This window comes from Penicillium hispanicum, assembly GCF_028827665.1.
Source record: "Penicillium hispanicum strain IBT 35686 chromosome Unknown utg000004l_segment0_segment0, whole genome shotgun sequence".
Classification (NCBI taxonomy): domain Eukaryota; kingdom Fungi; phylum Ascomycota; class Eurotiomycetes; order Eurotiales; family Aspergillaceae; genus Penicillium; species Penicillium hispanicum.
The window spans coordinates 3273435-3285287 of record NW_026623196.1 but is presented as its reverse complement, the minus strand read 5'-3'; the positions used below and the strand labels follow the sequence as shown (position 1 = coordinate 3285287).

At 50.6% G+C, this 11853-nt stretch overlaps 6 protein-coding genes across 6 annotated transcripts; 2 read left to right on the top strand and 4 right to left on the bottom strand.

Annotated features, from left to right (window-relative positions):
• Positions 1–3: 3 nt before the first annotated feature.
• N7459_005013 (methionyl-tRNA formyltransferase) lies at positions 4–1424 on the top strand (the record flags this gene model as incomplete). Its single annotated transcript, XM_056944197.1, has 4 exons — positions 4–313; positions 374–444; positions 495–622; positions 683–1424. Coding segments are annotated over 4 exons (1251 nt in total), but the record flags the coding sequence as incomplete, so codon positions are not given.
• Positions 1425–1614: 190 nt separating this feature from the next.
• Positions 1615–2890, bottom strand: N7459_005012 (SDR family NAD(P)-dependent oxidoreductase; the record flags this gene model as incomplete). The annotated part of the gene is made up of 8 exons (XM_056944196.1): positions 1615–1710; positions 1770–1832; positions 1899–2090; positions 2177–2284; positions 2338–2424; positions 2462–2548; positions 2623–2767; positions 2841–2890. 8 exons carry the CDS (start codon positions 2888–2890, stop codon positions 1615–1617), a joined length of 828 nt encoding a protein of 275 aa, XP_056801079.1.
• Positions 2891–3173: 283 nt separating this feature from the next.
• On the bottom strand, positions 3174–4805 carry N7459_005011 (glycosyltransferase family protein; the record flags this gene model as incomplete). The annotated part of the gene is made up of 5 exons (XM_056944195.1): positions 3174–3176; positions 3232–3436; positions 3496–3609; positions 4016–4653; positions 4722–4805. 5 exons carry the CDS (start codon positions 4803–4805, stop codon positions 3174–3176), a joined length of 1044 nt encoding a protein of 347 aa, XP_056801078.1.
• Positions 4806–5098: 293 nt separating this feature from the next.
• Positions 5099–7830, top strand: N7459_005010 (uncharacterized protein; the record flags this gene model as incomplete). The annotated part of the gene is made up of 3 exons (XM_056944194.1): positions 5099–5221; positions 5291–6130; positions 6181–7830. 3 exons carry the CDS (start codon positions 5099–5101, stop codon positions 7828–7830), a joined length of 2613 nt encoding a protein of 870 aa, XP_056801077.1.
• Positions 7831–10550: 2720 nt separating this feature from the next.
• On the bottom strand, positions 10551–11231 carry N7459_005009 (uncharacterized protein; the record flags this gene model as incomplete). Its single annotated transcript, XM_056944193.1, has 1 exon — positions 10551–11231. One exon carries the CDS (start codon positions 11229–11231, stop codon positions 10551–10553), a length of 681 nt encoding a protein of 226 aa, XP_056801076.1.
• A 266-nt stretch (positions 11232–11497) lies between these two features.
• Positions 11498–11809, bottom strand: N7459_005008 (uncharacterized protein; the record flags this gene model as incomplete). The annotated part of the gene is made up of 1 exon (XM_056944192.1): positions 11498–11809. The coding sequence occupies one exon, from the start codon at positions 11807–11809 to the stop codon at positions 11498–11500; it is 312 nt and encodes a 103-aa protein (XP_056801075.1).
• Between the last annotated feature and the right edge of the window lie 44 nt (positions 11810–11853).

The following is an 11853-nucleotide window of genomic DNA, read 5'->3' as shown; positions in this document are numbered from 1 at the left end:
AGCCGTGCGACTGCCAGCTTCATTTTGAAGTTCCCAGGTTGTTTCGGTGTCAACATGTTGCTCTTACGGGGACCGAGTGCATTTGCACTCTGCAGACATGCATCTGCTGCTCCAAGGAATCCCTGGCGATTTTACTCAACCAAATCCTACGACCCGCTCCGAATTCTCTTTTGCGGCTCCGACGAATTTAGTATTGCCTCCTTAAAAGCTCTCCATGCCTACCATTTGAAAGAGCCGAGTCGGATTTCTTCCATTGATGTGGTTTGTCGCCCGGGTAAACGCGTTGGTCGAGGACTGAAAAAAATCAGGGAAGGTTAGCTACGTGTTCAAGAATCAATTCAAGCTTATGGCTCTAACGTGAAACTTTAACTAGTGCCCATTAAGGAGGCCGCGTCTGCACTTTCTCTCCCTATCCATGAAATCGATACATTTACGGACTGGACGGTATGGCTCCCTCAAATCTTTTAGATCTTCGCCCTGACTGACTCTGCTAGCCACCTACTACAGCGAATGGCCCTATCAATTTGATTATTGCTGTGTCATTTGGGCTTTTTGTGCCATCGCGTATCTTGAATGCCGCCACATATGGAGGGCTAAATGTGCACCCATCATTGCTGCCAGAGTAAGTATATTTGTGGTTATCTTTTTTTGGAAGAGAGAAGTATTGACGACCACGCTCTAGCTTCCATGGACCAGCCCCGCTGCATCACACTCTGCTAGCCGGTCGAACCAGAACTGGAGTGACCCTTCAGACCTTGCACTATAAGAACTTTGACCGTGGATTGATCCTTTCCCAGACGCCAATGCCTGGCTTTGATATCCCCAATCCAGAGTCTTGCACTGTTCCCGAATTGCTGAATCTGGTTGCACCAAAGGGGGCGCAATTGCTGGTGGATGGCATCCAGGAAGGACTTTTTGTGCCGCCAGTCAAGGACGCCGGATGGCGCTCTGAGCAGGATGATGAGACACCCATTCACGCCACGAAGATTCAACCTGAGGATCGACATATCGACTGGAATAACTGGACCTCCCTTGACATTGGCCGGCGCCACCGGGTTCTCGGGCCTCTGTGGAGCAACGCTCTTGTATCGACAAATCCTGCAGATGGTCCTCCCTCATTCTCTCTGAAAAGAGTGATCTTGACCGACACCGAAGAAGTTGAACCTCCGAAAGGATGTGATTCTTTCTCGGTTGTCCCCGGACTACCCTTCGCGAATGCTTCCCACCCCGTTGGACCGAAGAAGGGAAGAGAGCTCTATGTTTTCACACGCGATGGTAAGCTCCTACGCATCAATCATATGAAGGTAGAAGGCGAGAAAGTAGCCGAGGGCTTGCGAGCTGCCATCAAGGCGCGTATGTTTGGTGATCGATCCTTCCAGGTGGGCGGTGCAGAGTTTACGCCTTTCCGGAATCCTCTTGTATAAGTTAAATAGAAAATGTACGATATTGTCTTTGCTAACAAGATGATACCCTTCATAATAAACCATGTATAATGCGGGAACTATGATTCGAAGGTCGATACCTCGGTAGTTCTTCCAGCAGACGTTCTTGGTGTCTATTAAATCGCGAACCCGGAATCTATAGTGAAATGGTCAGTCATCTAGCATACACTGATTATTGAGGGCTCATACCCATTCTGACTGCTTGTCCAGTCATAGAATTATTCTTCGCAATTGTCACATACATATCCGCAGTGTCCTCAACCTCGGGCTGTAGTGATTGCAATTAGTATTGGGTATAATCTACCATTGAAAGGAGGGGTAACATACCAAGCGTTGAAGAGCTGTCTTTCCCTTCCAGGCATCAATCTTTTCAGGCGAAAATTGCTGACCCTACGATACGGTAAGTAATCATTTCTCGTCAGAATAAGAATGTAAATCAGTTCCAATTATACTGACCCATTCTGTGAGCAAAAGCCCAGGCAATACGGCATTAACACGAATCTTCTCTCCCTGACTTGATGCAAGACACTTCATGAGATGGATAACTGTGGATTGTATCAGCGAGATGTTCGGCATGATGATATTATTCCACATACGCGCTGCCTTGGTCACGGCATATGGCAAGCTACTGCCGGCTGCAGTGACACCCTGGAGAAGCAACAATGACCTATTAGCTTTCCAGTGTATAGCGCGGCCAGGATCAGCCACAGTCGCCTTGCCCGATTTCGACCTACCGCTGTTGACGAAGTGATAATGAAGGCACCGCCTTCAGGATTGGCATTGAAGGTGGGCAAAGCAGCCTTGAACAGATGGAAGCTGCTCTTGACATTGATGTTCCAACACTTAATCCTTTGTCAGCTGAAGAAAGAGCAGTTAGATCGCAGCGCAAGATCACCTTATCCCAGTCGGCGTCGTCCATTGCGTCCAGATCAGCGAAGTTGGTCATTTTGGTCCAACCCTTCGACGAATTATCAGCGACAATCTACAGATCGCAGGTTGTGAAATGTGCGATGACATACAGCGTTCGAAACCACAACATCCAAGCCACCCAATTGCTCAATTGCGGATTTGACAGTATTGGCACAGGCATCCTTGTTTCCGGCATCCTGCATTGGAGATCGAAGTGCGGAATCAGTCTCACTTGCTCTGATACACGGCGGGGAGGATATAGGGACCTTACACCTTGGATAACGACTGTCTTCACATTGTATTTGTTCGCAATATCCGAAGCGACCTTATTGGCAGTCTCTTTGTTTGACATGTAGTTGATGGCAATATTGCTTCCTTCGGCGGCAAATTTCTGAGCCACGAGGGCCCCGAGGCCTCTGGTCGAGCAAGGTTAGCCATGGTCTTCGAATCGGGGAAATAGTTGCTTCCCCGCCGAGCAGCTTTCCGTACCGTGAGCCACCGGTGATCAGGACATTGCGGCCGAGCAGAGAGTAAGGCATTCTGGACGCGTTGAATGGGAGTTGACAAGGAATGGAATCTTTGGAACTGTTTGAAATAGCAGAAGACGAGTGAGGAGGCAGCTCCGACGACCATGCGGAGAGTCCGACGACGGGGAGACGTGGGGCGGGACGTGATGCGCCGTTGCGAATGAGAGGCGGGCGATCTATCGGGATGTGGAGATTGTGGAACCAAGCCTCGGCTCTGACAAGCGGCCGATGCGACGGGCTAGTGTGGTTCCTGGCTAGGGATTCTCCTGGACCTTGATGATTATTGCAAATTATCTCACTTCGGAGGGAGTTAGAACCACGATATAGTATGTATCTATCAGCCACGTGCATACACAAGTCTGGCCACAGTTCGATTTGACATTGCATTTCTTGAGGATAACCTGGTTGGCGTAGTCATTCTTGGCGGATACGACGACAAGGATGATGGTTCGTTCTGCCGTGATGTATTCTTCGACAAGGGAATTGATCACGTCGATATCCTCGTCTGACTGAGCCTTGTTCGCAGAATGCATGAGGCCAGGGAGATCCACCAAAGTCCTTATTTAGATTGCATTAGCTGTTGGTACCGGAAGCACGTTGAAAGTCATGAAACCCACAGCTGTGGTAGGTTTGGCCCACTGATCTCAATGATCAGAACATCCTTCGTGAAGGCATTGTCTTGACCCAGGCCCATTGCCGCAGTGGCCTCCTCAATGAGAGAGGGAAGCGCACTAAAGTCGTGAATGGATCTCGAGAACTTGCCAAGTTCTAACTGCGCAAAAATGCCAATTGTTCTTACTGAGCGAAGCAGCGAATAGCATGTCTGTCTTGGCTTCTTGCAATTCTAGGGGATGAAAAGTGTGGTCGTACATTTGGATTTTGTTGATCATACTACGATCATACTGCGCGCAACTCATCGAGAGCTTAGCCAGCGGCCCACCGACTAATGCATATGTAGATGCAGACAGGTCAAAGATGCGAGAAAAAAAGAGTTTTCGTATGGGAGATCATGAATGGTCATCACGGAACGGACTTCTGGTTTCGAAGGCTCAGACGACAACCCAGCCTACGTATTTTGTTCTCTTCATCCCCCACCAGGCCCGTCGCCCCCCCAATGCAGGCCATTGAACCAAGAACGCATCAGCGAGCGGAAGCAGTAGGACTCCCGACGTGCTCAGTTTATTGACTCGCGCCCACGACTCCACAAAAATAGTCCGAAGTCTCGAGACGGATGGTGTAAAGCCGTTGCCCGATATCCAGCGGGAGACAAAGATCAGGAATCGAATGAGCTTCGCAGCAAGTACCATACACACGGATACGGCCGGGCCATTTGTGACAATTATGTCGGGGTGCGCAGAGGAATACTCGGCGGGAAGCTTTGGTTGTCCTGGATATCGCCCACGGAGGACAAGCAGACAAGCCCACAGGCATTGAAGGGTCGAGAAGGGTGCCGTCAAGTATGATTGATGAACCCGTCGTGCTCTTGGGATAGTGACAATACTGTAGCTGTTCACTGTTGATTGGTCTCCTGTCTTTTTGCCGTGATTTGCTTCGAACTCCACGGCCTTTGCGGCACTGAAGTTATCTCCGGAGCTCACAACGTAGGTCCGATAGGTGTAAACGCTGCGGTCCAGAGGCATTCGATCTAGCATGTAGAGCATCTCTGCAGTGTGACCGCCACTTCCCAGCACCACGAGCAGATGGACAGGCATACATCTCCGGCGGACTCGGGGGATCGGGGCATTCTGGGAGATGGCGAGAGATAGAAGAACCACCTAGGAGAACCCAAAATCAGCTTCGCCAGAATACAGCCATAAATATCAATGGGCAAGAAAAAGCGTACAATGACTGTGAGGACCGTAATGGTCGCTGCGGGGACAAGAAACTTCAGGGAAACCTCCCAGAGGGACTGCGGAATAGAGGCCATGATGTCACTGCTGCTGCAGGGTCAGGCAGATATGAGCAGGAGTAGATGCAGATTGCTAAAGAGAAGTCATGGTCAGTGGGAAAGAATGGGCCTGAGAACAAGAAGCAAGAGGATCTTGCCTGCCGGCACAGCATTCCCAAGTGATTCTTTTGGGCAAAACTGAAGCTGTCGCGTCCGCGCCAGCGTCAACACGTGCCGCCTGGTCTGTGCCGCGCCAGGTTTATTTTCTGGATTCTTTCTCTCCCTTGGCTGAACCGTCTTGCCCACGTCTGGCTTTCCCATTCTACTATGACATGGCGCTCTTTTCCAAGCGTCTGACCTGCTTCTACTGTGGGCGACGTCCCACCCAACCCACGCGTGGTCCAGTCCGCAAATTTCATTGCGACCACTGTGAGGCTGACAACTACCTTGACCAGGTGCGCTACCCGAAACGCAAGCCGCAAATTCGTCGAAAGCCTGCTAATGAGGCTTTCACACTCTTCTAGAATGGTGAAATTACAGATCCACCGACTGCAGACACAAATCCCCTTGTTTACGGGCCTGGCGCATCTAGCCCGCCCTTTGAGTCGGTTGAATTTCGAGAAACCGACTTGTTTTGCTCCCAATGTCTTCGCAACCAGCATTTATTTACTAGCTCTCTGGCATCATATCTCCCGGCAACCGACGATCCTACGTCTGCCCAGCATGACCGTGATTATGATCGATATCGCAAAGACCTTGAAAATAGGTATCCTCAAGTGTGCGATTCTTGTGAGCCTCGCGTGCGACAGCGAATTCGACAGGCCGGCTACGAGGCAAAGGCAGATCATCTCAGACGTATGATGGATCAAAGCAGGGCTAGCAAGACTGCACGACAGGCGAGGCATCGCAGTTGGCAGAGCATGCTTGTTTATATCGGAGCCCTTGGTTACTGGGGCAGCGTCTTTGGTCAGCTTGCATGGGATGCAGTGAGCGCTATCCCGGTCGACCCTCCATTAAATGATCCTTCCATGCGCCTGGAAATACCTATCTCTCGCACTATCTGTGCAAGCTACACTGCACAGACCCGTCGTCTTCCAGGTGATTGCGTTTTGGACCTGGCGCCTTCTGCAGGACTCGCTCTTCTTGCAGGGAGTCTTTCTTTATGGTGGAACCCCAAAATACGCACCAAGATAGAGGGAAGAGGTGGTAGATTTACCGGTCTCGGCGAGTACTACCAAGTGCAGCTGATTGCGTTGGTGGTGCGATGCGTGTTCTGGGCGCTACTCAAGGACCCATCTGCAAGTGGACTCGAGCCCAACTTACCTCCAGCTTTACATATGTTTATGATCGCCTTCACTGTTCTGGTGGGTGTATCCAATTTCCATTTTCTTGAATCCGGGCTAATCCAAAACAGTCTGTTTTTATCTCTCGCCGTGTTGTCAAATATGATGCTCGCCCTTTGGTTAATTGGTCAGACAACTCTTGGGAGACGGCACCCATTCGGAGCACTGAAACATCCCCTGTTATTGCGTCTCGCAATCAACGGGGTATTATGAATACAAACGCAGCTGAGAAGAGTCAGATTCGCCAGCGGTTCCCATTTGAAAAGCTGGCTACTTCGCCCCGATCAGCCGAGAGACCATCAGCTGTTCCTCCAACCCCTCCTCCCGAAACCAATGATGACATGGACTGGACTCCATCTGCTCCTCAAGATATTCGACCGACAGTGAGCGTCTACCAGCGAAACCAACCGTCCGTACTTGACGGGCCTCTGCCATTTTATGGCAATATACCATCGGCACCCAAACCTCCAGCATGGAAACTCCGCACACAGACCCCGGCAAAGTTAATCGATCAAGTTGTTGAACCAAACCCGTTCCAGCAAACTCCGACTCGCCAGCCGAACCCATGGCCTCAGAAAAGTGCTGAACCAAGACAGATGTTCAAGGAACCAACTTTCTTCCCAGCCACTGACCATGATACCTCCACTGGACTTGAAGCTTGGTTTGACCAGGCATTCACTATCGATACGAATGATGAACCCAAGAGAGATCGGACACAGCCGCAATCTAGTTCAAGACCTTATTCCGGCAATGCTCGAAGTCACCTTCCATTCCAGTATCTCCGGCTGTCGCTTTTGCTTGGTGCCATCGCAGCCTGGTACTTTTCCGAGAATCGACTAATGCCGATTCGCGGGAACTATATCGAGGCTGGTGCCTTGGGTAGTGCAAGCCTCATTGCAGGGTTTTCTCTGCTTGAAGCCGTCAAGAAGCCTCTTCCTCATTGGAACGGAATGGAAATACTGATCTACATCACTGAGCTTGCAGCAGCTGTCCACCTTGGAGCACACCTGTCACAAGAGCCTTACGCGCGCGAGTATTTCGATCGTTACGGCAAGCTGCTTCTCATCTTTATGGCCGTGCAGGAACTTCTTGGTCTGGGGGCCCCCAATCTGGGAATGTCGACCATCCCTCTGTCAGAAGACCCAGGGCCCTCGGGCTCTGCTTCGCCGCATCTTGGGTCGTCGCAACAATCGTCACCTCACCGCGGCGCTATCACTTGGTCCCCGTCAGAGACGACCCGCAGCAATTCGCAAAATGCTCCATCATTTATCTCGCAGCAGTCCGCTCCTCCTCCCCTTTCTTTCACATCATCGGCTGGTAATCCCAGCTTCTCATCGAATTTCTCTCCTGCGCCAAGGTATCAACTTCCTTCGTCCCAGACCTTTTCCTCCTTCCCACCGGCGTACAAACAGAATCCACACAGCTTCACAATGCAGTCACTCAAAGAGAGCGAACCACCGTCAGACTACGAACAAGACTCAGATGGTGAGACTGTCGCAACAACCGCCACAACCATGACAGATGCCACCACCCGCAACATTCGGTATGGACGGAATCCGAACCAGACCTACAACACCTCTTTCTCTCCACGGCGCAACGATCTTGGTCCAGGAATTGGGGGTCTGAGCTTGGAAGACCGGCCTTCGTCTCGCCGCATCACTCGCAGCCAGACACAGGGTGGTCTAATGGGGCGGAGATTCCCAGCTTCCTCTGCCCGCTAATCCTGTTTTGTTCTGTTTTGCTCTCAAGCCTACATTTTTTGTCTACCGCCTAGATTATCTGGTCATTTCTTGTTTTTTTTCCGTCTGGCTCTGTCAAAGCATATTTAATCGGTGCGCTCTTGCCGCCGTGTGCATTCTTCTGGGTTTGGGCTATCGATTCTAGCGAGCGTCATGTTCATAGCGATGGGTGTGCTATTTCATTCTGATTTTGGCTGTACATAGGTTTGACGACTTGCATGAAATAACGACATGATTGATTCATTACAAATTCTTGCGCTGTAACTCGGCTTTGATATGAGTTGTTTCTTCTTGCCCCGAAACGCTTCTCCCAGACTGACGCTCTTCTCTATTGCACGCAGCATTTCCCAAGGCTGCATATCCTCGGCTTGATCGTTGCCTACCGTGCTTTGAGGACTCTCGTTGCTAGAACAACGCAGTGAATGAGCAAGGCCTTCTACCGAAATGGACCTCCAAACACCCAAAGCTGTGCATGTGACTGCTTCTATTGTTGTTGTGGCCTCCCCCCCCTCCCGATTAGGAAGGTATCACTCTGCCTGTTCGTCGCAACTGCCATTCACTGCGCTCCCTCACCTTTTCCTTCTCCTGAAAAAATTATAAATACCACCATCCCTCCTTCTCATCCTTTCTTCATCCCCTTCTTCAACTCCTCACCTTTCCTCTCTTCCCTCTTCCCTCTTCTTCTTCCCAGCCAGCCAGGTCCATTCTCCCCTCTCCCATCTTCCATTATATCGATCCATTATTCATCAACATCTTACTCTTGCTGTCCCGACCCTTGTTTATCAACTGCATGTCCACAGAGACACGTTCTGGCGCGTCTATCACCTTGCTGTCCCCAGGAGCGTCTTCAATCAACACAGGTGAGAACTCAAGCGACCCCTCCTGCTCTATCACGCTGCTGCCATCACCGCCCCCCACTATCCTCACACTCTTCCTCCGTGTCCTACAAAAAAGCCTTTCGCTTTCGCTTTCTCCTTCATCGCTCTCGATCATTTGATCCTCTAGCTTGGGTCGCAATGCCCAGGCTGCATTTGCTCCGACTTGGAGGCCCTTCTTGACAATACGTCGTTCGATCAGCCCTCCCAGTCACACCCTCACATCTCCCTCCTTTCAGTGACCGCGAGAACGAGTGGAAGATCTCACCAGCATCTGTGCTGACAGGAGATGCTTTGTCTCCTTTCTTAGGGCCCCAAATTCTTGAACTTTCACCTTTCCAAGAGACTCCCTCCGGTGAGGTTGGAATACGGCCTTGTCTGAAGAAGGTGAGGACCCTCACGGCCATTTCGATGGATTCTTTTACTGCCCTTTCCACCAACAGCTCTTGCTTGTTGTTACACCATCTTGTGCTATTTCCCCCCTGGCGATGGTGGCCTGCCCCGTGAGGAGTTGGGTGGGTGAACTTGCCGGCAATTTGCTGATGCAGAGGCACTTTTTGTTCCTCTGCTTGAAGATTATTTAGGTTTTCTGTTGACCGATCGTGCTCATGCCTGGGCTTGATGCCCTGGAAATTCACAAGGTGAGGGCCCTCACAGCCATTTCGATGGACTCTTCTATTGCACTTGTGCACAAAACATACTTTTTTAACACCGTCATGTCAATCCCCCTGGCGATGGTGGCCGTTCCTGTGAGAGTTGGGGTGTCACTTACCAGCAAATTGCTGACGCAGGGGCTTTCCGGTCCTCTGCTTGAAGACTCTCTAGGTCTGACCTTGGTTGCAAATTGACGGATGAAGATTTGCCTGTTTGTCCTTGATATTTGAAAAATCACAAGGTGAGGGCCCTCACAGCCATTTCGATGGACATTCCTCCTGCACTCGTGCAGTAAACATACTTTTTTTAACACTGTTGTATCAATCCTCCTGATGACGGTGGCCGTTCCTGTGAAGGTCGGGGTGTTACTCACCAGCAAAAGCTGACGCAGGGGCATTTTCTGTTCCTCTGTTTTAGGTACCACAACTCAAATTATCGACCGCAATGACTTTGCCGATCAAGACATACGTGACTCTGATATTTCTGAGGTGAGAGATGTCCTGATTCATTCCCTTAGACTTTACGTTGTGGACCGCTGAGGCTTCCAGTATCTTGGTCGGCTGAGGCACAGGGCTATGGAGCCATTTGGCTCACACGCCCTTTGCACTCCGAGCATTCCGTGTCGATATAGTATGTTTGGGGTTCTTTTCCGCCTCTCTTTGCTATCATCCCCAAAATAATTGGACAACTCACCAATATCTTTGCTGGCAGAAGACCCTCTGCATTTAGGGCATCAAAATGCACCTCGTGGCTCTAGAAGTTTTACAGATAACTGTCTTCCATAAATACTGAAGGTGACTTTGCTGTTTTCCCCGTACAGTATCTGCATTCGCCAGCTGATATTCGCCAGCTGATGTTGCCCTTTTCCTACCACTGGAGTATGCGAACTGGACTGGTGTCCTGCATTGAAATCAAGACCACGCACACAGCTCCCCAAAACTACCTAGGTAGGTGCTTGCAGGTGACAAATTCCGCCTTACCTACACGCACCAACGGATCTAGAGCATAGCATGCTTTCTGTATTCTATCTTCCTGTCTGTAGTTGACTGTGGGCGGTTTCTGCAACCATTGCATTTATCCTCGACATTTCTCTCTAACGAATTGTAACAAAGCCATCCTTCTAGCTAAGTATCCAGCTGTGTTAAATCTCTAAGTATACCTCCTCTTCTAAAACTATTCCAGAATCGCCAGACCCTGAGCGCGTTTGCCGGCGCCCAACTTGTCCAACGCAAAGTTCTGGATCTGCCGACCCTCAAAGAAGTCCACCACCGAGATGGCGGCAGGCATGCTGCCATTTCCGGGTGCAAGGACATAGGCAAAGCGACCGGAAACTTGAAGATCGACATTTCCAGGCTCGCCGTTTTCCAAGTCAATATTTGAAATGATTCTCGAACCATTAGCGCTGATTTCGACCAGTCGGTTGACGGCCGCATCTGTGACGAAGAAGCTTTGTATCGCCCGAGAATAAGCCGCCCAGCAGGTTGCTTGTTGGCCGGGGATGACGGTCTTCTGCTGCAGAGACACTTTGTTTGTGGTTGGATTGAGGGTGAGAAGCGCAGTTCCAAACGAGGCGTCCGTCAGGAAAAGATCATTGGTATGGGGGACATTGACGCCGCCGAACAGAACAGCAGTGCCGGATGGAGAAGAGCGAGTATCCCGACTTGCGAAAGTGGAGGAGCACGAATTGTTGAAAGGCAGAACGGAGATGAAGCCTGTCTTGTTGGTGTTCGGATCGCCTTTGACAGTGGTAATCAGGCGAGTATCATTTGCAGCGAAGAACACCTGGGCAACGGTATTCGTGGGACCCTGGGGAGGCGTGGTCTGGCCCAGCTCAAATCCCAGCATTTCTTCCATGGGACTCAGTCCTTTCGGGGAGAAGAAAGCGCAAGAGACACCGGCCTTTTCTCCTGTATATGCCACACATACTCTGTTCCGTTTGATGGAGGCTGCAACGGTGACGGGGAATTCACCAGGGACTATGGATGGTTCACCAATTCTCGATAAGCTCGTTCCGTCATGGTGGTTGATTTTGAACATGCTCAAGGAATTGGATCCAGCGTTGACCGCGAACAGGTACTGCAAGTCAGATATCAGTTCCTAAGTCCGAGGGAGGAAGCCTCCTATGAGGTGAAAGTGTAGCAGCTTACATCGTCGCTCACTACCACCGATCCTTGGGATGAAAGGGCATCTGGACTAGCAGGCGCATTGGTGGAGCCGTCGATACTGTCACCTCCTGCACCACCGGTAGCAGTAACAACACCTCCATGGAGCTTGCCGTCCTTTCCAATGGGGATGGAAATCACAGAGTTGTGTTGCTCATTCGATTGGAGGTAGACTGCTTTGCCCACAGCCCATGCATGGTGAGGACCTTCAGCACAAGCCTGAGCGAGGAGCGTCGTGCACAAAACGTGAATAGCCAAAGTCGACCACATGGTGCGTGAAGAAGTGAAGATATGAGAGGGTCTCTGTCACAATG